General features: G+C 40.7%; 1 protein-coding gene and 2 long non-coding RNA genes across 3 annotated transcripts in view; 1 reads left to right on the top strand and 2 right to left on the bottom strand.

The window, feature by feature from the left end:
* LOC145451024 (heparan sulfate glucosamine 3-O-sulfotransferase 1-like) overlaps positions 1 to 10849 on the top strand; it is a 32289-nt gene extending 21440 nt beyond the window's left edge. Inside the window, exons 4-7 of the mRNA XM_080329510.1 lie at positions 2240 to 2408; positions 3165 to 3355; positions 6492 to 6576; positions 8617 to 10849. Of these exons, the coding sequence (XP_080185636.1) occupies positions 2240 to 2408; positions 3165 to 3355; positions 6492 to 6576; positions 8617 to 8901 (730 nt within the window). The 3' untranslated portion in view covers positions 8902 to 10849. The remainder of the gene's footprint in view (positions 1 to 2239; positions 2409 to 3164; positions 3356 to 6491; positions 6577 to 8616) is intronic.
* LOC145451092 (uncharacterized) overlaps positions 1 to 27034 on the bottom strand; it is a 262756-nt gene that overhangs the window by 75311 nt on the left and 160411 nt on the right. The gene's annotated exons all lie outside the window — the stretch shown is intronic.
* Positions 25290 to 25906, bottom strand: LOC145451025 (uncharacterized). The gene is made up of 3 exons (XR_013918674.1): positions 25785 to 25906; positions 25568 to 25699; positions 25290 to 25502 (listed from the first exon to the last, which is right to left on the bottom strand). It is a non-coding gene; the product is annotated as an uncharacterized LOC145451025 (long non-coding RNA).

Genomic DNA, 27034 nt, shown 5'->3' with positions numbered 1-27034 from the left:
GGATTTGTAAACTACAAAGGCAACCACAGAATACCAATCTTAGCGCGAACAGATTTTTTTGTAATAAATGATGCAAATTTTACGTAGCCTACATTAAATATTAGGTCTGGTGCGATATCGACCAGAATTTATACATTTTGCCACCCACAGCCTACTTTGTGAACCACTGGCGTAACCGATGCTGTTGCCAGCTTCAGATTAGCGGTTGGTGGAATTCCTTCCTTGAAACGAAAATATGACAAACTAAAAAAGTTTGGCACGTCAGTTGGTAATATTTTTGAAATCGACATATTTTGGCACGCTTCACACAAAAGGTTGCCGACCTCTGCCTTACACTAATCTGCAAGCCTTTGGCGAACCACAGATTTTCACTGCGTCTCGAAAACAGAAGTCTACTACTGGTGCACAATATGAACTGTGTACCAATAACAGTCGAATAAAACACAAAACACGAGGTATAAAAAATATTTACTTCAATTAAATGTGATTTTTGTTGCGAGCAGGGTGTGTATCTTGACCTCTATATAATGAATCCGTGACACTGCTGGCTTTATGGACCTCTGCCGAAGCCACTCGGTAATATGGGGCTGCCCAACAAATCTCCGGAGAGAATCTGCACAGCCCAGAAAAAATCTTACACAACGGAGCTTACTTTTAACATACTTAGTGTTAGGCGTAGGATCAAATCAGCCAATGCGCGGGAAAATAGGCCCATTATTTGTGGCTTGTGAGGGGTCACGGGAAAGACGAGTCCCCTATTGGCAATTTGGGATAGAGAGAGAGAAATAGTCTTTATTTTCATCCAACCAAAATACATAACACACGGCAGTGATGGTGGTACATAAAATATGCTTGCACGGTATTCGGTATTAGATAGGAATGATCGATATGACCGTGAAGGTCATCTAGTCTGATCACACCAGCATCAAACAGGTACTAGGGATGGTGTGAACCTCTGAACGGTTCAGGTTCGTGTGAACGTGAACCTTTTTGAAAGGTTCTGTGTGAACACGAACGTGAACCTCATGACGTCACGTAACGTCATATTGCTAATTCCAACCCTATCTTTCAATGAAGTGATAGCCTATGCCCTATATTGATGTAGCCTACACGATACCTAGCGAAGATTCGGCCCACATAATGCCACAATGCTGAAGTAACCTACATATCGGCGTTTTAAACGTCGCTAAATGTGTCAACCGCGGTAATCAAAGGATATAATAATTGCATAAAATCAGTACACTTCGTCGCTTTGCCAACAATTTCGACGAGGACTTACCAAGGAATATAAGCTTACGCCTTAACGGTCTTAGCCAGACCGGACAATGTGTTCGGAGTGTGAGTATTGCTACATTGATATTGAGCAGAGTGTACAACGGGTTTCTATACTCCCTACGGATACCACAAACAACAACAAGTTATGCAGCAGTATCAAGCACCTTAATCGCGCGGATTTGGTTATAATGATACGCTAAAGATATGAAGTCAAGATTGACACCGTACGACCGTTCGATTTTTTACATCAGAAGACGATATCAATGTCATTGATTGGTTGAATAAGCATCATTCGCTGACTACGTATATCGCTCGTGATGTTGCGTGATTGCGGGTCAAACACAGCAGAGAGTCACTAAATATTTACAAACGGAAAGCTGGATATTCCGGGAAAATTTTTGCAACAAAGCAAGTAAAACTTTTAAGGTTGTCGAGGTGCATGGTGCATGCTCGTTTAGTGTTGATTTTTTTATGCTGCCAGCACCATGCATTGAGTGGCCCGCAGTTGAAATGCAATAAATTTGAGCCAAAGATCCTATAATGGAGTCAAAATCACAATTTACCAAAAGGTTCACAGTGCAGAACCTACCAAGGTTCTGTTGTGAACGCGAACCTCTAAATTTCCGAGGTTCACACACAGAACGCGAACGTGAACCTCACGTTCACACCATCCCTAACAGGTACACTTGACTCTAAATAGTCTGGCTGTAAAAAAGGTTACAGTAGTTAAAAAAATAAAATAGAAGAAAAATTAAACGATGGTAGCAAATGATGATAATGAGAATAATAACCTATAACCAAGAATCAGTACACTATATGTAATCGAATTATCACAAATTGAAATCAAACTAAATTCTGAATTATAGTTGGCACCGTACATTGAAAGTGAGATTTTAAAGATTTATGTTCCATGTTTATCAATATAATAATAATGCTGTGAATGCTCTCTTAACTGTCTATTCAGAAGACGAATGCCGAAATCCTCCGAGCATGAAGTGGTGATGGAGAAGTCTCCGAGTTACTTGAGTTTCCCCTCCACCCCTGAACGAATGAAATCGGTGCTACCGAATGTGAAATTGATCGTTATACTTTGCGATCCCGTCAACAGAACGAAATCCGACTACGTTCAAGAAGTAAGATATACATAGTATTTTGCAGTAGTAGAATTTATACCATCTCCAGGCGCTCTGTCTTGATCAAACATGACATTATTATTAGTCGCGGCGTTTAAATGTTGCGGTTACATGTGTATTGTAGCCTACTCGCTAATGCGGTCTTTCCCGAGCCGAGGAGAGAAAACTACAGTGCACGACATTTTCTGTGAAGCCAGTGGAAGCTTCAAGTAGAAATATAAAAATGTTGATAAAATGGTGTGAAAATTACTACAACAAATTACTACAGTACTGAACATTTCGCATTATTACAGTACACTAATTGTAGGCGTCTGTGTCTTTGATGTTGGTGCAATAGCCGGAGCTCGTAGACCACACATTTTAAAATGAATAGGCCATTGTGACATTTTAAAAATTTGTATGATCTGTTAATTCATCGGAACACAGCGAGTGGACAATGTGCCAAAAAAAGTTTGGGAACTTCCAATCCATACCATAATTACAATCATAAGTGGCCCGCATTGCTAACGTCACGACTGTGATATTGGTAAGTAACGCTTATGCCCGACGCCAATATATTTCCTCTCTTGCTGAGCATGCTCAATATGTATTTGGTCATCACCAGACTCTTTTTCAAAAACGGAGCCGGCAATGAGAAGCGCGGCCTATTTCCAACATGTGAAAGAATAGAAGAGCCTAACACTCGGACTTTCAACCATTGATGTCGCATCCCCTCTATTATGCCGGATTATAACCAGTTTGAACATTTCTCTCCAGATGCTTCGGGATGGGTACCAGAAGAGTACCAATTTCGACTCCTTCATACCTAAAATGATAAAAAGCTTAAGTGGGATAAAATCGCATCAGGATGATGACGCAAAAGTAATCAATGACATTCGTCCTTACACTTATCACTTGGTTGGATCACATATACTCCCTGAAGCTTTATATTATTACCATCTAATAAGGTGAGGAAAGTAGAAAAAGGTGGAGAACAACTGCACTATAGTACATAGCAGTGTACCATGATTTGTAGAGAGTATACCACTTTAATGGGGTGTATATTGGGGTGTACCATAGCCGCATTATAAAGGACTGGTGAGGCGTTGACTAGCTATCATAATAAATCGCAAGTTTATGCTAGAGAACATGCAGGTTCACCTGATGTGCAATATCGTGCAATATCCATATCAACTGTATGCCGGTCGTAGCTTAAATTCCCTCTGTGATGCCATATGCGCGAATGCTTCTCATCATTTAACTGTGGATAATGGACTTATTGGTTTCTTTTCCAGTAGAACATCGTAGAATTAAAATGTGTTCAGCTGTTCATGTGTTCATGTGTATGCGATATCTGACTGTAATGATTCTCGAGGAAACCACCGTGACTTCGTGCGAGATCCTAATAAATAGCGCAGTGCGCAGAATTTCAGGGGCGTAGCCAGGAGGTTTCGGGGGAAGAGTTAAGAACAACAGTGTAAGATGGTGGTCCGGTAACCTCGATCCCTGATTAGTCTTTAGCATTTTCTGTACGTTCCAGCCTTATTTCGATTATGATCGGGGTGGCCAGCCTGTGGACTTGTGGAGGCATAGGCGTAAACTTAAACAATAATCATGTGGTTGCCGACGCGTAATTAAATTAGGGTGTGTTGGCGGCCGTCACAATGCAATTTGACTTGCGTGGCGACATAGCGTAGTGATATAATCCACTGCTACAACACCAATGGGTTGTGGGTTCGAGTCTGACCGAGGTCGACTCCAGAATTCATGCCCAAGTGTTGGAGGTTTATCTAGGCCCCTCTCGCTATATCATCCGTGTAAGCGGTGTCTTATAAAAGCCTAGAAGTGGGCCGTGCTACAAGTCGGCAGTTACGGAATAAAAATTAAGAATATGGCCTGGTGTAAATGACCATAGTAGTCGACAAACACCATGAATACCTGAAACAAACAATTTGAATTAAAGAATTGATTTCGAAATCATTGAGAGATTTTGATTAAAATCAAAAATTTTCTTCGCGTTTGAGCGATTCAAGGGGACTTGAACTTTCGTTTTCAATATAAGAGTGTTTTGCAATCTGAGCCCCACTTTACAAATGTGAATCGCAGAGGAAAATTATGCGCCTTATAAAAAAAATACCAAGTCGAATCGTATGCGGCTCACGAATGAAGGTTTACCTGGTACGTCTGGGCGATTTATGATGTATTTTAACTATACCGACATTCCTGATGCGAGGTCAATAAAAATAATTTTCAACAAAATGAATATGAAAAACCGGAAGATGAATCATCGTTAATTTTGTGCCCAAAATTTTTAAAGACATCCTGTCCATCAGCTTTACCGTCTATTTTGATGACGTGAGCTGAGAATGGATAAATATTTCATGGTAATATGGGAAACTATACCAATAGTATCAACGAAATTCATTCAAGAGGCGGAGAAAATTTTCGCACCCTTCGAGACTTGTAACTGAATTCTAATAATTTTTCTTAACATTTATACTCGCGATTTTGGTGCATATGTGGGAAGCCTGTGGGGACGTTCTGCTTTTACAGCTATCAACTTTTATACGCAAGGTATAGGCGTATACCAGCATTTCAGTGATGGCACAGAATACCACAGGACTATCCACCGTGCGGAGTTCCTGTTAGCTACTTTAACAAGGGTGTTTGTTCTCCAGATAGGCCATGATTCCACTCCGCTGGAATGCGGCCGTATTCTATATGTACTCAATAGTAGGGTTACCATATTTTGGAAATCTGAAAATCAAAATCAAAATTATCAGACTTACAAACTGGAGTAAAATTCTGAAAAAATGGTAAATTTTTCCCGATCCAAAATTACCGGTTTTCTATTAGATTTTCCGTTGCTTGGCTAAAAAATGTTATTTTTCTGGCTCAAGTAAAAAAAACGTCGAAATTTAGGCGTCCTCCGAGAACACTTTCAAAAACGTCAAAAAAGAGGACAAATCCTCTTACAAGAAGACGTATGGTAACCCAACTGAATAGGCGGCCGTGCATAGCAAAAAGGTTGAAGGGCCCCCGATTGGGCTTACTATGGAATCGGGGTATTATGTGTTCAGGGGTGTAAAAGTTTTGAGTCAACGTTAAAAGGGTGTACCACAACGAAACAGGTTGAAGAGCTCCGGCATAGACCACGATTCAAAAGCCTTGCATTAATATACTACGAAGGAAAAATATCATGCGACATCCGCCTCACTCTATCAATGGCTTTTTCGTAGTGAATCATGTTTCTAGCAAATACGTTGTCTGCACCTACTTTATTTCAAACATATCTGCTTAAATACGTTGCATACTAATATTATAAATGTATTTCTTTCGATGTGGGCGGCTTGGGTCGCGAAATGTCAGTAAAAATAGGACTTGAGTCGCGCTCGAAAAAGTGACTATCACAATACAGAAATTTTCGCATTCACGTAATTTTTTGTCGCGTTACAGTATATATTTAGCATTCGCTAGCTATACTCTTCTTATAATACTATGTGGTCCAATTACTGGTAACATAGAGCACAAAAATAGGTTTGGGTTAACCGTGACTATGACGAGCTCTGTGAAAATCAAACGGACTCACTTAATCACAAATTGGATTGACATTGAAAATTGAAAATATAGGGTAAATATGGCTCCGTCGACGAAAAGGGCTTCCGGCCACTGTCATAAACACCCCAAGAATATCTTCAACAAGGACTATATCATTATGCAGCATTTTGACGGTCGGCAGTCATCATCATCACTCATCAGAACACCCATTCCGTACAAATAATCGATATCTACTTGTTACAACTGTTGAACGGGCGACGATTTCGAGGGTTCCAGCCACGTCATATCGTATACGTCGACTATATTGGATGCAAATCGTCTGTATGGGTTTATACTACATGTTTTTCAAAAGTATTTAAACAATTATAATATAATTATACAAGTTTGAAAAAATACCAATTTTGTTGTATTAAAAACGGCATTTGTTTAAAACACTGCTTAAGACATGTTTTAAACAAAGTGTTTTAAGACACCGTTTGTTTTAAATGCTACCATAGTTCTTAGTATGACGTATTTGTGTTGAACTTAATTATTCTCCAATTTCAGATGGTTTAAATTTTACGACCGCAGTCGCTTCTTCATAATTGACGGAACCGACTTAATAACTAATCCCGGAGAAGTCATCGAAGAAGTGAGATTATATACTTACTCGAATTATATTTAGAATTTAATTTAACAAAATTAGGTGTGACATACGAGCTCTGCTCCTGCTGTCGCCAAAACAAAAGATATTGTGCGATATCAACACGGAATCCACACCAGGGGTCCGAAATCGAAGACTCGCGAGCCAAAATTGCTCTTTTGATAGTGTTGGTCGTCTCTCAGAGCAATGGAGCTTGGCAGTTATTATAGGTTCTACGATTACACTGGTCTACGCGATTTTTGCACCAAGACTTCGATGAGAAAATTATACCTAATTTGGGTCCGCTGAATACGAATCCGACGTTATTTTTGCTCCATCACGTCACGTTTTTGAGATATTATAGATGTGGGATATATCTACTTTTTCTATGTGCTCAAGTAGATTTTGGCTACTTGCAGTACTTACTGAATTGGTAATGTTTTGCAACTAGCCTACTTCAACATCTATCTGAACAGTATATTCTGGATGAACTAATTGCTTTTGCAACTTGGTTTTTGTAAAGTAGAAAGGGTTAATATTGCACCACTCTTATCATGAGTTAAATTGTCATGAGAAACGCATAAAATAGCCTCTGAATCACGGTAACTGAATATATTTTTTCGAAGATTTTACCCATGTGTGGCTTCATTATAGTCATTTTGCGTTATATGCGGCTATACATTTTGCGATTTCGTATGTAGCCCCCTTCGACTAACTGTTGAAATTATGCGTCCACCCTCCCCCCGACCAAATATACTTGGATATTTGTTGACTTCAAAAATGACTACTTCTACTTGTAATTGAGTAGAAATGTAAGGCATTACTTGCACTACTTGAGTAGCAACGCTGCTCACTTCGATCGACTCTATGGCTCACAGCAAAATATTCCTGAAAATCAATAAACCAAAAGATAAACTCAAATAACTTCGCTTCTACAAGTTGGAACTGAGTCAAATTTGTTTTGCATTGTCTTTGACGACAGCTCAACAATTTCATTGGGTTGAAAGAAACTTTTTTTCTTCGAGCTTTCCCAATAAAGTAAAAATTTAAATCGGATCTGCGGAACCTCATACTTGTTAGTATTGAACCAAATTTGGTGTGCAGCGTTTTAGGGCAACCTGACAATTTAATCACTGAATGGCTGGAATCCAGAAAAAAAGTTAATTTTGAACAGTCCTTATATATACATAGGCATATATGCTTAATTGTCCCTAGGCGCCTAAATGGCTGACGCAGAGTGTTCCTGTCCTGGCAATCTAAACCCCACAAGACAGATGCCTACCCGCAAGTAAAATTTACTGGCCAGTGAAGAAATACCAATTTGAAATCGTGTGAGTCTTTTTAGTTTAGTACGTTTAGGCGATTTCAATATTCTTTGACATAGCTGACAGGAGGTCACGAAAAAAACATCATGTAATGAAATTATTATACCTCCAGAATATGTTTATTTATTATTTATTGCTCCTACAGTTTCCAAGACACCTCATTGAGCTCTAACGATAAATCTGATTACGCGAGCACGGAGGATAAAAAAAATGATAGCAACATATATGCAGTTCCCGATCATATTGTCCGATCCAATCATGAATTATTAAAAATCTTCGCGCCTAGCGCGTTTAGGCGAAGTAATATGTGCGGACTAACTATAAATGTCGGTTATCAGTCGCGACGAAGACGACTAACGTGCTGGGGGTATGGGGGTCCTGACGGAGTGATGTTACGGACCTGCATCGCACAATATAGTCTTTAACACGGGGTCAATTATTATGCAAAATGGGTTAAGAACAATGTTCCCTCTATGCTGCGCACGTGCACAAATGCGCAGTGCTGACACGGACTCTGCATACAGAAAATCTAAGTTTCGCACAAAATTTCCGACGTGATGACCTTTATGTACTCGTTACGCACTGTTGTCCAAGGCTCTGCAGTGAGTTGGTGAGTGTGCGCAGACTCATCAAAAATTAGAGGGGAACATTGGTTCAGAACCACGGAAATCCTATAGATATAAAAATATTTGGACATCATTTTGACAGTTACAACCGTTCACAGCTTCAAGACTTCCTTGGGATCCCGAAATTGCTGATATCGGAGGATTTCGAGAAAGACGATCGCGGCTTTTATTGTCTCCGACCAGTCAGTGCCATTGACGAAATGGGGAAACGACGAATCGTTCAAGATCAGCTGTCTTGTCTTCCATCTTCGAAGGGCCGAACTAGACTGGGAAGATGGGATTACCAGCCTTCGACAAACACAATCAAGATGCTGCAAGAGTTTTTCCATCCTTTCAACGAGAAACTTTATACGCTTTTGGGGCGTAGATTTAAATGGCAATAATGAAACGAAATACTGACTTTCACTGGTCGCACACCCCAACTATATCCGATGCGGACCGACAAGAAATCGTCATACGTGTGCTGCTGTATAATGAGCGCACATCTGAAGCTTTTCAATATAGCCATGTATCATATTTATTGTTGACTGAGTTTGGTACCATATGGCCGGAGTCCATTGTAGATTCAATTCAAGTCATTCCAGCATCTATATTATGGTTGTATTTAAAACAAAAATCCATTTAAAACAAACTTGTTTAAAACATGTTTTTCATTGATTTTGTCTAGTTTTTTTAATAGTCATGACGTCACGAATCATTAATTGTGGCGTCACAGTGGATTGGCATTGAAAATTGAAAAGATAAGGCAAATTAGGCTCCATCGACGAAAAAGGCTCCCGACATAAACAGACCAAAACTATCTTTAACCAGGACTACATCGTTCTGCAGCATTTGTACTGTCGGCGGTCACCATCATCAGAACACCCATTGTCCCATTCCGTAAAAATGATCTATATCTAGCCTACATGCTATAACTGTAGAACCAACGACGACTTCAAGGGTAAAACACCATTTGTTTTAAATGCAACCCTAATACATATAGCGTCGTAATCTTTTGATATCTTGAAACGACATTGCAAATTTAGCAGAGCAGAGCTTGCTACAGTTATAGTGTGGGATCAGCCGGTCAGTTAAGTCAGAAGGTAATATCTACTGTATTCATTTAACGAAAAAGTTTGATTGTTGATTTCGCCTGGTCGATAACTAATCTAGTTGGAAGAAATCGAGCCATCAACGTCCTAAGGTACTGTTCCAAAACACCGAGTCGTACTGCCTCGCTTTTCAAATCATCGTCAACAATAATAATATTGTTCACGTCGCGCTATCGTCTTTTATTGAAGCCGTGGATAACGGATTCATATTGATTCATCAGACACCAATGTGACAGGTTTAAAAGACCTCCAAGTGCAATTGGTGATCCTCGATGCAACAATTGCTGCAGTGATCGAATTAAAGGATACGTGCGTCACAGTGTTGGGATCAAGTCACTACCTTCGAGTCACGAGTCATCTCGAGTCATTGCAGATTTTGACTCGAGTCAAGTCAAGTCAATCAATTTTCGAAGGTGACTCGAGTCAAGTCAAGTCACTCGATTTTTGGAGGTGACTCGAGTCAAGTCGAGTCAAGTCAAGTCAAGTCACGAGTCAAGTCACAATTCAAGTCAAATTGAATATTCGAAGTAGGAGTGATTCAAAGTCATAACATTTTGCGAGCTGTGTTTGTTTGTTTTATTCACACATATTTGGCGCTTTTAACAACTTGGGTCATTTGCGCCCGGCACGGAAATTGCATTAAGATCAATGTCTTTGCGGTGTTTTTCTGGTCATTTGCTGCCATCTTTCCAGAGTTCGGCTCTCTCTTCTTCTTCGGGGCTTTTCAAGGCGCTGTGTATACAGCGAGATCGGCGATGAGGAGCCCAGATAAACCTCCGACACAGAGAAACATGGCAGAGCCATGACTCGAACCACCAACCATTGGTGTCGTGACTGCAGCGTTCAACCAAATGCGCTTGCGAGCTGTGTGAAAGACAAATTAATTAGCCATTTATCTTGAATCAAATAACGAATATAAAGTTAGATATACATGCACAATTGCATTGTATCGCACACGCACACGTAGAACTACTAATAAAATACGTGAGTAACTGTATAGTAACATGATACAGTCTGTTATTAATGTTATTATCAGTCAAAATAAAGATTCGAATACGAAGCGTCGAGAAGTTCAAACAGATTGATATGGTACAATACACTACCCAGCTCTACATCCGTGAGAATATCAATGCATGAACTATATTCATTCTATTTAAATGATACAAGATGGTTGGTAAAGGTGAGCACCGCCCAATGTAAGCACTGAGCCGTCTAAGAAACTGAGATATACGTTGCTATTAATCTAGGCTTACCATATTTTGGAAATCAAAAAAGAGGACACTTTTTCAGAAATTTGCGCAACTTGCAAAACCGGAGTGAAATTCTCAAAAACCGGTTAACTTTTACCACTTTGTGATCGGCTGACTAAAAAAAAAGGTCATCTTTTCGCTCAGAGCTAAAATCACCGTTTTTCACTCCGAAATACCCGCCGGAGCTTCACTTCTGTGCTGATATGCGGCTTATCACTCGCCATTTGCTCTAAATCTGCCTAAATTTTCAAAAAAGAGGACAAAATCTCAAAAAAGAGGACAAAAGGGCGTCCTCCGAGGACACTTTCAAAAAAGTCAAAAAAGAGGACAAATCCTCTTAAAAGAGGACGTATGGTAAGCCTATATTAATCTACCTACTATACTACGGCAACGTAGGCTGTGATCATTTCGTTTGCGGTCAATATATTTGTGATGTAACAATGGAGGACCAGTGAAACGTACAATAAGTGAATGACTGAATGTTCTCACAAGTGTTGGTTGTGGTTAATAATCCGAATATACACAATACACATGCAGGGATTTGGTCGACACCGTTTACTTATTGATGACTTGAAAGTGACTCGTAAATTTTGCTCCGAGTCACGAGTCAATCCGTAATTCTGAAGCGCCGAGTCAAGTCAAGTCAAGTCATTTTTGCAAAGTGACTCGAGTCAAGTCAAGTCATACGATAAAGTTGACTCGAGTCATCCCAACACTGGTGCGTCATGCTACTCATGCACCTGGGCGGGAGCCGCACGTTAATATTCCGTCTAGCTTCTAGCAGGTGAAGTTGAATTCGCGCCTGAATGTACAATGTACAGCTTCGTAAACCAAACATTCTCAAAATACTACTTCACTATCGCAAAGAAGTAGAGAAGGATTCGATCTTCAACGATTTGTCTTGTGATTTATCCAATTTATCATATTTCGTACGTCTTAAATGTGAGCACAAATCAAGCGAATGCAGGCAACAGTCATATATATATATATAACGCATATGCATCGGATCATACCGCGGCCTATTTCGGATCATTTCAGCCCGGTTTTCATCAGTTCAAAGCATCACGAGATTGCAGTACAATAACAATATATATAGGAAGCGGTCATAACTGACTTGGGACAGTTTTTCAATCAAACACACTCCATTGCCTCCAGACAATGAGAAAGAAGCATGCAAATAGGTGACATGCATAATTGCACAAATGCACAGTGTGCACAGTGCAGTGCACAGTCTAGAAACACGGCAATGACCGAACGCTGGCTATTCTAGACTTTGTAAACGGGGTAGCGGAGTTTGAGAATGTGAACTAATGTAGTTCTGCCGTGTCGGATTCCTGATTGTGGGGTGATATCGGTCGGAAAGACTCTGGAGCGCCAGGGTCCTTGCCATGTTTGAGAAGAGGGATCACTATGGCTTTCTTACAGGCTTCCGGAACTACTCCGTCAGGCCATGTGGAGTTGAAATGCTCTAGGACAGTGATTCCCAACGTTGGCGATCTGGCGGTATAGGGGGGCGAAAATGACGAAGGGGGCGACAGTGTGGCGAAAATGGACAAAGGGGGCGACGGGGGGCGAAAATAGCGAAGGGAGCGATAGGGGGGCGATGACGCGTCAAAACGGCTGACCTTTTTTTTTTTTTTTTTAGTCAACCCACGGAAATTTAGTTACAGAAGTGTGTCAAATCAGCCATCGATCCGAAAGTTTGACCTTTTTTTTTTTTTTTTTAGTCAACCCGCCGTTGATTACAGTTTGTATGACCAATTTGCGGTACACAAAATTTGGGGGGCGATGATCGGTGTTGACCTTGAAAAGGGGGCGATGGGTCGAAAAAGGTTGGGAACCACTGCTCTAGGACAATGATTCCCAACGTGGGTGATACCACCCCCGACGGGGCGGTTTGGCGGTCTAGGGGTGCGAAAATAACGAAGGGGCAATAGGAGGCGAACACGGACAAACGGGGCGAAAGGGGCGAAAATAGCAAAGGGGGCGATAGGGGGGCGATGACGCTTTAAAACGGCTATATTGGAGTCAAGTAGGAGAAATGACATTTTTTAGTCACCTCACGATAATTTAGCTGTAAAAGTGTATAGGTTCCGGGTCGAGCCGACAAGTTTGCCTTTTTTCAGTCAACCCACCGGTGATTACAGTTTTTAAGCCCAATATTAGGTTCACAATATTTGGGGGGCGATGATCGGTGTGGAGCTTGAAAAGGGGGCGATGAGTAGAAAAGGTTGGGAACCACTGCTCTAAGATGTTGTTAAGAGCGGTCGCAACGGTCGCAGGTTCTGAAGCATGGTATAGCAGAGGTCGTCATCACCAGGAGAGGAGTTTCGACGAGATCGAATTGCATCCAGCAGCTCTTTCAGATTGAACGGAAGATTGACGGGGTCCATGGGCTGAGGTGGTCGAGTCTCAGGAAACGGCCCCACTATGAGGTCGCGATGCCGGTGAAAACTTTGGGAGTAGTTATCACTTCTGCTGACTTTGGCAAAATGTAGCCCTTGTCCATCAGCAATTGGTTTATCGTCCAGCAAAGACAGATTGTTCGGGGTGAAGACTTCAGTTGCTTCCAAAGCCGAGCCACCCGACATGGATCTAACTATACGCCCCATACTTTTGATAAATTTGTATTCCGATTAAGCGAGGTACACCCTAATGTGACACCAAATCGACATGAATGATACAGGAGTGGGCACATATTTCATCATCATCAGACCATATCATCGGAACAACACTGTTTGGCCTGTCACTTCTGCAGATATGGTACCGAACATAGTAGACTTGGAAGCGACCCCATCAACCACAGAAGATCGATCATTGCGAGACTAAATATAAATTATGTAAATATTACGTACAATGTATTAAATAAGCGATAGCTCGGGTGCGGTAGCGACCAAAATTTATTCCCTTTGCGACCAATAATTCAAAAATCACTGGCTTAACGGATGCTGTTGCCAGCTGCAGAAAAACGGTTGGTGTTATTCCTTGCTTGAAACGGTAGATATTAAGAAATTGAATGTTTGGCACGCAAACTGGTTAAAATTTGACATTTTTTGACATTTTGGCACGCTGTTCTCAAAAGGTGGCCGGCCCCTGATGTACACGATACTTAGCAACGATGACTCGATCGAACCACATAATGCCACAATGCTGAAGTCTTGACGTTTTAAACGTCGCAAAAGGTATCAACTGGAGCAATCAAGTGATTTAATATTCCAATAATATCAATATCTTCCCTCACTTTGCCAACAATTTCGACGAGGAATTGCAAGGGAATATAAGCTTATACGCGTTAATGGTCTAGGCCAGACCGGACAATGTATTCATTGATTGGTTGGATAAGCAAGCATCATTCGCTGTCCTCCATGTTCATTGTTCATGCACTGTATTTCGCTCTTTGTGTAATTTGATTGCGGGTCAAGCTCAACAGATAGTCAGTAAATATTCGAGCAAACGTTTGTGACAAAGCAAGTAAAATTTTTGAGATTGTCAGGATGCATGCTCGTTTATTGTTGATTTCTTTATGCTGCCATCGTCATGCATATAGTGACCCGCAGTTGAAATGTAATAAATTTCAACCAAAGATGTTGTGATGGAATGAAAATTGTAATATATGAAAAAGGTTCACAGTGCAGAACCTACCGAGGTTCGTTCGAGAACGAGCAACTTTAAATTTCTGACGTTCGCACACAGAACCCGAACGCGACTTTTTTTAAATTTTTTAGTCAACACAGTATACTATTGGTCGAAAAAATTTCAGAACCACTAGTTTTCTTGTCCGGTGCCTGAGCTTTCACTATTTTTAAAAGTTTTCCTCTTTTTCGGATCTCAAAATATGGTGACCGTATGCAAACCTCCATCGATCGCAGAGCAGCTCGTAGCTCGCTGTGGCCGATGCTTCCCCCGATCTGACATCTCTTTCCGACGGTATAGGATATGTAGTTGCAAACAATTCCATGGTTTGTTATCTGTCGTATAGTGCGAATTAAATAATGCCGGGCTGATATAATCCTTCCTTTCTGTACCAGGTCTATGACAAGTCCTCGATATACGGTTACATACATATTTGATTATCGTAGGCCTACTGCTATACATAGGCCTACGACATTCGCTATCCTCAACATCAATGGAGCTTACACTCATATTGTCGGACGATTCGAATCGTGTTGATGAATCAATGAATATTTCCATGCTGTAGCATCACTTGAACTTGACACACTGCAGATTTTTTGCATACTTGAAAAAAGGAAACGATGTAGCATAACCTACCGACACTATTCGTAAAATGTGGGGCTTTGTATCCAGAAATTCGATTTTGACCACGTTTCCGACCCCATATAATTTGTATATGTGTATCCGTCTAGGTGCCGTTTTTCCAGGTTGAAACTAATCATGTACGAATGAAATGGATGTCGCAGTCTCTATCGATGTCGTGTATTTCAGAGAATACTTGATTACTTGGGTGCAAGGATCGGTTTGTATCGAATGTCGTTGTTAGATCAAAGCTGCTGACCGATGTGGTGGGCATAGGATGTAAATGTGCCAACTATGTACTGTAATCAAATTACTGTTATAATAATAGATGACATCAGATAATTTGGGTCACTAAATGCAGCACTATCAATCGATGAAAAATTGCCAATGCCAAGCCTGCGTATTGACTTGGTCATGATTAGGGCGATTTTTTACCTAAAAACGGAAGATTCTCACCAGAAAAATCAAAATGTTGACATTTTTACCTAACAAACTCCCATTTTGACCAAATTTTGACCTAACGTATGCAGATTAGGTGTTTTCCCACCTAATGTTAGAATTGTACTACCTATCATTTCTGGTTGAAAGTGTCTGTCCTTACGAAGTAGTTTGACATGAAAAAACTGACTAATTTTTACATGAAAAAAACTTTATTTTATTGAAACTTGGCCATATGAAGAATTCCAGTAGTTACATCACGCATCATGGTAGAAATTATTTAAATTTATTGTAGTACAACGAAACATACATTTCTATATTCTCGGGTAGAAAGTGTGTGTCCTCACTAAGTAGCTTGCCAAGAATGGAGAAAAAGCGTTGAACATCTGCAGTTGTTGGCTGACAACACTGAAGTTGTGCGTACACTGCTGATGACACACCGTGTTACTTCATTCTGACAGTGGTGTCTACATCGCAATTTTCCATCATGCGCTTCTTGACCAAAGAACCATGAAATGCCCACGCAGTCTTGTTTCAGTTAGGATATTGCGGTACGTTGAGCATAACACCATGTCAAGCTATGTTTCATTTGAATGTTCATGATTCACAATGAATAGTATATCCATATTGAAATGAACCCGAATATTTTCGGGTGACACTCGTCAGGGGTAATCGACTGGTCAGCAACTAGTAGAGATTCAAAATGAGCAGAGAATGGGCTGTCTACAACGGTAGGCCTTTAAAGTAGGCTACAAGCGGTAAACTGTCAAGTGAAGTTAACCGACAGTGCAAAAGCTACCGTACAAACGAAATACAGGTTCCAACAAAATTTTGACTTTGCAAATAATTTTGAAATGTTTTGACGTAACGCTACAATTGTGACAAAATTTTGAATTTTTTGACATGTCAAACAAATCGCCCTGCTAATGATATATTTGTGGTTGATGCAAGGAACAATGGAATGCTTCACCCAATCAATGTTTAGGGAACAATCTTGATGACATAGACAAGTTCCAATCGTTCATTATAGTTCAACATCTGAATACAGTGCAAATACATATCGCCGGGTAAATTGCATCTATCTGATCTCTCGTGCCCCTGGGTGTTTTTTTGCAGTGAAAAGCATGTATTCGACACATTGCATTGTAAATTTGTAATAATATCTTCAATTGTTTTCGATTTTGTGAAATTGGTGACGGAATAAACGAACTTTTTGAAGCAGAATAGGACGGTTTCTTTATGTAGAGAAGGAAGGAGGGTCGGGGAATCAGATTAGATCTACATTTACATCACTAATGGGCTTGGGCGATGGAGATGCGAAGAAACTGCAAGGCTATCGAGTCTGCAGCGTGGTTTTATCTCACCGCGCAATCCCAGTGCGTTGAGCGGCTGGCTTGTGAGCTGTGGGCACCAGTGTTTATGTAATTTTGTTGGTCTGACTGAGCAATAAAATGTACGCTCTAACATTACTCTATCAACTATCTAGGAAGTTCAAGCAAGACATGCTTCGGCGTTTGTTTACAGCGCACCGCCCCAGAGTCATTTTTAATAGTCAGAGCGAATCAAATTTATTTCTACAACAAACACAGAAGGTAAACATGTGTAAAGCCGTGGTAATTTCCAACCCATCCCCGATTTACTCAATAAAGGGATAATGTAACTTAACCCAACCAGAACGGCCGGCCTCGAGTTCAAATTTCAATGGATTTAGAAAAATGTTCATAAAATCCGAACCACGAGACTTGAACCGACACCCAATATATCGCTGTAATCGTGAAACAGCCGCCTAACCAACTGAGCTACTCTCAAAGCGAGAGAGAAACAGGTGATGCCCCTATACCAAGAAGTGTTCTCAACTTTTTGAAAATAAGAGAGAATTTGCTTCTTGAATTTGCGACTACGTCATACATAGACGTGCTCGGGATAGAATCATCGCCTGACTGATTTCACAGCAATATCAGGATTCCAAAATGACCTGAGTGAGGTTCTTACGATAATACAATCGACTGTAACGACCGCTGATATACCGACGGCTACAGTTGGCCATAGCGCGATTGCTGCCAGGCGTCTCGCATTCAGCGCACATACACGCGCCGCGTGTTATTGTAGTATTGACGACGTTCATTCAATGATTCAATTCACAGTGCCGGACGCCGATGTATGTAATCGCTTCGTACGAGTTACTAAGTCAGTGTTTCCCAACCCCGAGTCCGCGGACTCATTTGAGTCCGCGGAAGGTCCTTGGTGAGTCCGCGAACACAGGAATTTTCAGTAACTTAATCGGCTCGGCACACTTTTTCTTCCACTTCCGATATGATTTCGGAACATGTAATTGACAGACCTACGAGGCTCGTTCACTTTCGGACCAAAGTCATTGCAGCCTTACGGAGAAAATAGCTTTTTGGTCCGAAAGTGAATGAGCCCCGTCCTGGTCCGGTTTCGTCAAATTCCGATTTGAGAATTAGGCTGAGTGATTTGCAAAATACCCATTTTGAAATGTTAGTAACCTTAATAGCTGTCATAGAAAATGCATATATACCTCAAATATGTGACTGGTGGCACTCAACTTCAATAGTGCTTTCAGAACTACATTCATTGCAGTAGAATTTATTACCTCGGTGACTTTTCGGGTTTCCCTTATCAAGATTTAACGGCACCATAAAAAGGATAAAGAGTTTGTATACAATCTTTCAATATTCCATTAATATATTCCGCTAATTGTCTGTGTAACGTCTTCTGAGTATTGTATAATTTGATTCTCTATTATCCCTTTATTATGACTACCGGAGTACTGGTACAGCTGACTTTGGCCAGCTACCGTTTCTTTTTATCATTGCATTGTTACGTCGTATTTTGCCAATTTGGATTTTGTTTGAATCTCTTTCTATATGCTTCTTATTGTGCCGTTACCTCTTGTTGATAAGGGGCATACGAAATTGCTGCAAGTTAATAAATTATACTGCAGTGAATGTAGTTTTGAAAGCAATATTAGAGATACCTCAATAAGCGATGTTTGGCCACGTATATTTCAAACGCAAGAACAACGAAACAGCACCACTACAAATTGATCAGCATTCCAAGCATTATTGGTTCGCCTGAGATTTTCTGTGTCTTGGGCAAACCAGTTGGTTGCAAGTATCACAGGCAAAACGGGTATGCTTTGCACATCTGTCGCATCATCCTGGTTTGATACCAATCACGCTAGGTATAAAACCCCTATTGTCGCCCACTGGAATTTTTCAAAATGCCCTACATTTATGTTCGAGGTAGCTTATTGCTAAAATTGTCATAAGCAATTCTATCACGGTCATAAACTCTACATTTTTGGTCGGATTGACTTGAATGTAGTACGAATGGACTCGAAATTTAATGCTGCGTGTTCACTATTAACAATTCACATACAAAATATGCCAGGTATAAACCCCTGGAACAGCTCTTTATACACACGTATGCGGGACCGTAACTGCCGCACACCAAACCTCCATAATTGAGGGGGGACCTCGAAGGGGGGCCAAAACTATTCGTGAATTAACATAAATTATAGAGTGTTTTTTGAAAATTTATGCAACTTTTTAGAAAAATTATATCATTACATCATATTCCGAAACGTCTCACTCAGCTCGACCGATAAATCTGAATGCATGAGCAGAGATAGCATAAAAAAATTACAGCTAGATATATATAGATGCAATCCCCGATCATGTTGACCGATTCAATCGGGAATTATGGAATATTTTCGCGCCTCGCGCGGTCTATTTGAAACAAAACGACTGAATGAACGGTACAAAAATTTCGCTGAGAAGTAGCGGTAAAAAGGTTTCGGAAGGGGGGTCTGGGGGTAAAGCCCACCAGAAGTTAGGTTTATGGCCTGTGTGGCCCAAGACCAACGTTTTGTTATTGAGGCGGGCTGACGACGTGCTGTTACGGTCCTGCACGTAGGCACATTGCACAGGTTTCCGGCGCGATATACGCTGAGTACTGGCAATTGATTATGGCGACTTGTTCACTTACATACTATTTGGAAAATTACAAATCGCAGGGGCATGTGCTAATCACAGAAACAATCTATAGTTGTCTAATATAAGTGGAACTCGAGATGTGGACTGCATTACTGAATAGTTGCTTGAATTGCAAAGCCGACAGATGTGGAAAGACAGATTTAAGAAAGCTTCCTTGACTCAATTTTAGCACATTTTTTTGTTGATACCGTATTACACTCTCTTGGATAGAAAAAAAATATTTTTCAGTAATATATAGCTTGAGTCCGCGGGTATACTGGCGAGCTTGAGATGAGTCCGCGGGTAAAAAAGGTTGAGAACCACTGTACTAAGTACTAGATAGTGCTTTATCGAAACACACCTTGCTCTTGTACAACAAGTAGAACTGAATATATATTGGTTGGATTGACAGGTAGTCATATCTGCAATATAAAATGCAGTGTTTCACTGCTATTTTACTGGGCATTTGAAGAAAGATTAGGTCATACGGGGCCTACGATAACTTATCGTAGGCCCCGGGTCATATTATGCAAGCCTTTCATCGACAATGGTGATGTAGACAATCGCTTTGAGACAAGGGCTGTCTATCGAACCAATAGGCATCCTGATAACCCAGCTATCACGACATGCGCATCGCAGCAATCAGTTTCGAAGTGCACAACTCGACCGCCGACTCTACATACCTATTTATTCGCTAATTTGACAATGGACATTGAACATTCAACCATATTTAGGTTTTGTTCTCTACCATGGGCCAGATCTGAAACATTTTCACCAGAAGTGAAGCCATTTACGGACATAAATTTTCAGTCATATCGATTGCGCTTTGGAGATCTTGTAGCTCGCTGAACTGAATACTATCATGTTGGTAATGCTGTATTACTATGAAAAGGAGCAATCGATATGCGTAATCTGCAACAGCGAATCTTCGCTAATCACAACAGCAAATATATTACCGCGTGTTATTGTTTGGATGATAACATAGTATCGCGGACGTTGAAATGATTCATTTCACAACGCCGGTATATGTAATCGCTTGTCCATCCTTTGTACGAGTTCGTGCCATGTGTTGAAACTAACATTGCTGTTGTACAACACGCGCATCGCAGCAATCAGTTTCGAAGTGCGTTCGTGACCGCAGACTCTACATACCTCGATCCGCTAAATTGAAAATCGACATTCAACCATATTTTTGTAAAGTAATTTATTGCGTGGCGCAATATATGCCATTGGCTTTGCTGGTCGTCAAATTTTCATGAATGACCTGCGCGTTGTGGACGGAAATCTCGAGCAGACACGAAAATACCTTTCAATACCAGAATCGCGACCGGAGCTTTGATGTGCCGGTGCATTTCGTTTTATTCGCTAGGCTACTACGGGAAAGACGTGAAACATTTTCACCAGAAGTGCAGCCATTTACGGACATAAATTTCCTGTCATATCATTAGCGGAGATCTTGTAGCTCGCTGAACAACATCATGGCAGTATTGGTGTATTAGTATGAAAGGCAAAAATATTCAATATGCGTAATCTTCAACAGCAACAGAAAATACATTGCTAAAACCCGCGCATGTTATTTCCTAAAATATTTTTACTTCCAGTTCAAAGAATCTTCTGTGCGACTAATTATTGATTATAAGTATTCCAATAGATGGGCAATGGGCATAACCAACACATGTTAGGAGAAAAGATCTGCAAATGAATTTGATGTCTCGGCGATGCGCTGATTTATGTCACGGGCGCTGGTTTATCTCACGCGCGCACATTCACGCGAACGCCGTGGCGAATTGTATTTTGCGCAAAACGTTTTTATGTATTCAATCTGCATTTTGAACAGGTTATTCGATAGTATAATATGTTATTTATGGCTCGACGTATGCGTATTGATAATGGCTATCCATCTGGAATAGTTGTAATTGTCTACGACCAGAGCAACTCAGGAAATTTAGGATTAAGTAAAGCGTGTTCGTGAAAATACGCTCAGTAATCATTAATGAGTGTGCCGTTTCGATTGCTGCAATAGTGCAATGTTAGTGGAAATCGTCTACAAACCTAACCGGCAGCAAGTTCGTAGTGCAAATGAAGACGATCTAGTCGAGTATAGTCAAAGTGGATGCAAAGGGTGGATTTTGATCCAACTAGATGTGCCAAAATCACGAACTAGCCATGAACTCATGTGCTAAAATCACGAACTGGCCATGAACTCGTGGCCGGCCACGATGAATTCGTATGGCGGGCCATGAAATCCGCTATGGCCCGCCACGAGACAACGCTTTATCATGAAACTGGAAAACTGAAAAATCTGTGGCCTATAAGTGGCCACTTGAAAGCTGAGACCCCTACTGGCATATCGCCGGCTATCAGACAGTCGTCGAGCATATCCGCATTCATGTCGAAATGCAAGCAATCTCTTCTAAATGAATAGCTGTTAGCCTTCAGGATCACAGGACCACGACCTGGCATATCGATCTCGCCTTCCGCCACATGTCACCTCATTTTGTCGCTTGCCTTTTATCTTCTATGTCAGTGGTTCCCAACCGGTGGGGAATTCAAAGGTTTCTGGTTGGGGAATAGACGCATTTGCTAAACATTATACACGATAGTCTACATCAGGGGTAGGCCTATGCCTCGCGGGCCGGACCAGTCAAATGATTCCAATATGTTACCTCCAAATCCCTACCCTTGTTTTTCACCGGCATGCTTTATTTATATCAGTGGTTCTCAAACTGGGGGCGTGAAAGCATCGGAAGGGGCGCAAAGCTGTGGTCGACTGAAAAAAATGTCCGCGCGCGGCGCGATTTACCTCTAATTCATGCTTACTGCTTTGCGTATAGTTTGGATTTCATATTTGAGAATTCTCTCATCAGCGCAGTCACAACCTCCCATGCGACCAGTGGCGGCTCGTCCTATAGGGCAACTGGGGCATTGCCCCACCTAAAATTTTGTTCAATAACAGTTCTTTACCATTTATAGACGCACAGCAATATATATATACCGAAATCACAGCAAAAATCGTATTCTTCTTGTCCTTTCGCTTGTAAATGCCCATTAGGGTTGTCCATAATTCGGAAAATCTCAAATAAGATGCGTATCCATGTCTCATTCTGTAGATTATTGATAAAAAACATCAATGAACCTGCAATAAGCTCACGGGAAAGTCGTTACCATTTGTCTAAATACGTTTGAAAGTAGCTGCCGTTGAGTGGGCGTGTTAGCGACCATAGAACGGCGAGAAGACTAGTAATAACGAAATCACGTCTCTTGATTGGTTAATCAGCTATGCTTGAATGGTCACGACCACAGCGGCTTGCCGATTATGTGCTTAGGCCTATACTAGTTCGAGAAGTTCGCTAACGGCAATGATTCTGTAAGCGCATTGAACGTAGGTGATTTAATAATAAAATGAGACATCTTGTCATTGAATGTCTTGGTGTTAAAACTAGGTACCGATAGCATTAGTGCAACAATAGCCTATTGCAGGCATGACAGAGGTGAAACAGCGAATGATTGTGAACTTATAGAAGTAAATATAGATACCAGAAATAGCCTACATATCTGATATGCTTAAGATTACACCAAGTGGTCCTGTTTTCTGGGTGCAGGTAAGGCATATTAGACATCGCCAAACTGGTGCAGCATACCATGTGATATGGATTCTGGACACAATCCTGTATGCTCAGAAGATATGTGGGCCGACCAGGTAACTTACATTGGATTTCTGAAGAAGAGTATTACTACCACACCGCTCCAATACATCCTTTTTATGTCCATGTCTGGTTTGATTCAAGCATTAGTAGTGATGCAGCCGGTAATGATCTAAGATTCATTTAGGACAGGCTAAGCAATGCAAGCAAACTGTCTTTTTGCTGGTCCTACCAGCATAGTCTGTGCTTATCTGTAGACCTCTTTTCGCGGCATCATTGAGGACTTTGACAGCACTTGCGGGTATGATTCATAATGCTGCAATAATTTGACAAGTGCCAAGCATAAATGACAGATTCATCCAGCCCTTACAGCATTCAAGACTTCAATTATATACCACGACAACAGCCTAATAAAATCAGACAAAGTAGTGTCAATGTCAAGCTTTATATTTGTATTCAATGATGCTACTACATCCCCTCTGAAACTAGAAATTCGTTTGCCACTTGCATAAGCGCCTTTGCAATATTTTTCTGCTTGTTTTTGTGCTTTCCATCAATGAAATCAAGGCATACAGGCTACAACGGTTACCTTCACAATAAGCCATACTGTCATGTATTTAAAGATATTGTGAAGCAGCTGTTCTTTGTTCATCATGTGTTTCGTTACTCAACATGTTCTGAATTAATCCTAAATCACTAGTGGCGGACCAACCTATAATGCGCTTACAGAATCACCGCCGTTAGCCTACTCTTTGACCAGCTGATCAACAAGCCGCCAACGTCGTGATCATTGAAGCGTAGCAGATTAGCTAATCAAACCACTGAGCTATATAAACACTGGAGTGCGCTACTCGCGATATTTACGTTGTCACTAGAAACAGTTGCATTGTGGGGAATAGGCTGGACGATTTAGTACAGGAGCTTATGGAAAAACGTCCAGTTTTAAAATATATTTGATTCGTATTGGGTTTGTAGTATTTTATACGAATGGAGCTTTGAATGAATAATCATCGTAACATTCAGGATTTGTTTCAGCCCAATATCTCGTGTTTATATCTGTGTTATCTGTGTATTTCGACATGTCGAAGATATAAGTGGTTTCGATTGTTCGTGGTAAAATAAGGTTGTCTATGTGTCATCGTATGTATTTTTTTGTGGTTATATTCCTGATGTAGATTGCTTTACTCGTTGTAATCAGCATATTTTACGTGTACAGAAATAACCAAGCTGTCAAAAGATGTATAATGCCAGTTCAGTTATCTTTCAGATATATGTATCTATAGGAAGTAAAAGCATCTACGATTGCCAGCTTGAAGTTATTATCGGAGAGTGCCTCAGAATTACCTATCCTGGATTCAAAATCTTCATACAAGTAACTGCCAGCTACGTGGTGGCTGTGAATATTGCTGATGGAGAAAATTCAGCATCATGGGACATATCAAAAGGCACTGCTGAAATCAATTGAATGCCATTGTGGTTATTCTACGTAGCGATGGGGTAGTGATTTCTGTAGAAGTGACCGAATGAGTTCATTGAATGAGAGAAACAAGAAATGCATGGGTCCTTATTCAGATGTAGCTAGAATTGCCCAATTCACAGTGAAATTGAGGCTATGTTGGTTACAGCAATCTGCGCACTGTGGGAGTTCATAATAAATATTAATTTTATCGAATCAATACCGCACAAGATACAATCTAAATGGCGTACATGTATTTGATCATAATTACACCTACAGCTACCCATATACGTGTGTACATGAAGCTTGGCTCGTTTTGCACTTTCATGAAACCAGAAATTAGATTAGATTCAAAACTAACTGGAGATGTGAACATTTCAACTCAGTTTTTCTGCCCACGATACTTGCCTACCCTACTAGATGAAGCACTCAAACCTGGCTTTAGATCAACCATTTCTGTGGTCACACGCAATAACGCGCTGTACTGCCTCGTCACACGAAATACCGCGCTGTACTGTCTCGTACAAAAATGCCGAACTTTCGTTTTCATAAACACCAGCTTCGGTTATGAGAAACGAATTTTTCTATTGAAATAACAACATAAAAAAATGAAAACAGAAATAAATTAATTGTGATCGACTTTACGTCGCCTTCGGCGTAATTAACGGTGATCTGAAAGTCAAATGTGGGATAAGTTAGGGCTTAATATCTGCGAACGAGGTATAATAAACGAACCGATTCTGATCTTAGTTCCAATTTAATGCAATTTCTTCTCTTCTTACACAGAACAGGCACAGTCACATTGAAGGCCACCCCACTGCGGGGCCTACGACGACGACGTCGTTTTGAGGCACTGTTCAAAATAAATGAACTAACATATGAGAAATTGTTCACTTGAAGACACATTGATCGACATACCTTGATGTCACGACAACGTCTTTATACCAAAATGCGTATAAAATAGTAAAGAAAGTGTGTTAGCCGGTGTCTTCTACGGGTTTGAAGTATGTGTTGGCTAGACTTGCTCATCCTTGCTCCCTTCTTTGTTTTCTTATTATATGTAAAGATACCAAAAACGGTTAGTACAGAATTAAAATAATGAAAATTCTACGGCATACGAAGAAAGTGGCCTCACCGCATTCAGTGGGTTAGCCGGTGTCTTCCGTGGGTTTGAAGTAAGAGTTGGGTATGTAAATATTCTCTCTGGCGACGCAGGGTTGGCTTTACAGCTTAACGATGGTCGATTCCAGAACCTTTGAATGGAAAAGAAAACAGCCAGACGGTATGTTCTCATTCTGGCTGCAACCAACCTCTTTTTAATTTCTGCCACCCTACGGTGTTGCTGTTGAACGACTTTTCGAGGAGACGTGTGCGCACAGTAGCTGTGGTCGTGAAGAACTACTTCAGGTTCAGCGGTTTGTGCATCATAATGCCGTTTCTCATCTGGAACTGCAGAAGGTCTCACTCGTCGGTTGTTCGAAGCCTGAAATTTGTGAATTTTATGTTAACTAGGGCTAAAATCAAGGTATAGTAATTGGAACTCAAACTTCATAAATATATAGTCACTGTCTAGTGTCTACTGTACCTTAGGCCTCATATATTTTGGAAAATTCAGAAATCTTGTCGGCACCGCATTCGTCCTTAAACGAATTCTCCCGCCAACACGGTAAACATCACTTTCTGAAAAATGATCAGAGCAGATGACCGACGATCTTGCTGGCTCCCAGTCTTTTCTTCTAATACATTCTATCCATCTTTCTTTCAGGGAATCATTGGTAGGAAAGCTGCGTTGTAGAGAACATTGTATCAGTTCACAAGTAATTCTATGATACAAAGCACACCAAATTGACCATTCTTTGTTATGAACGATGATAAAAGTAGCAGGAACATATGTGAAATTATCTTGTTTGATTTAGATATATCTGTTACTTTCTACCCCAGAAGGATAACCTATTAGGTAGGCTTACCATATTTTGGAAATCTAAAAAGAGGACACTTTTTCATAAATTTCCAACTTTCAAAATCGGAGTAGAATTCTCAAAAACCGGTTAATTCTTCCCACTTTGTGACTGGTTAACTAAAAAAAAAGGTCATCTCTTCCGCTCAGAACTCGAAATACTGTTTTTCTCCCCACATTGCCAGGTGGATGACTAAAAAAAAAAAAAAAAAAAAGGTCATCTTTTCCGCTCAGATCTCAAAATAACGTTTTTTACTCCACATCGCCAGATGGATGACTAAAAAAAAAAAAAAGGTCATCTTTTCGCTCAGAGCTAAAATCACCGTTTTTCACCCGTCGGAGCTTCACGTCTGTGCTAATATGTGGCATATTAGGGATGGTGTGAACGTGACGTGAGGTTCACGTTCGCGTTCTGTGTGTGAACCTCG

The sequence above is a fragment of the Botryllus schlosseri genome, chromosome 11, assembly GCF_051294905.1.
Source record: "Botryllus schlosseri isolate E-star chromosome 11, Bs_hap1, whole genome shotgun sequence".
In the NCBI taxonomy this organism is placed as follows: domain Eukaryota; kingdom Metazoa; phylum Chordata; class Ascidiacea; order Stolidobranchia; family Styelidae; genus Botryllus; species Botryllus schlosseri.
The sequence above is the reverse complement of the archived record's forward strand: the minus strand, read 5'-3'. Positions and strand labels throughout refer to the sequence as shown.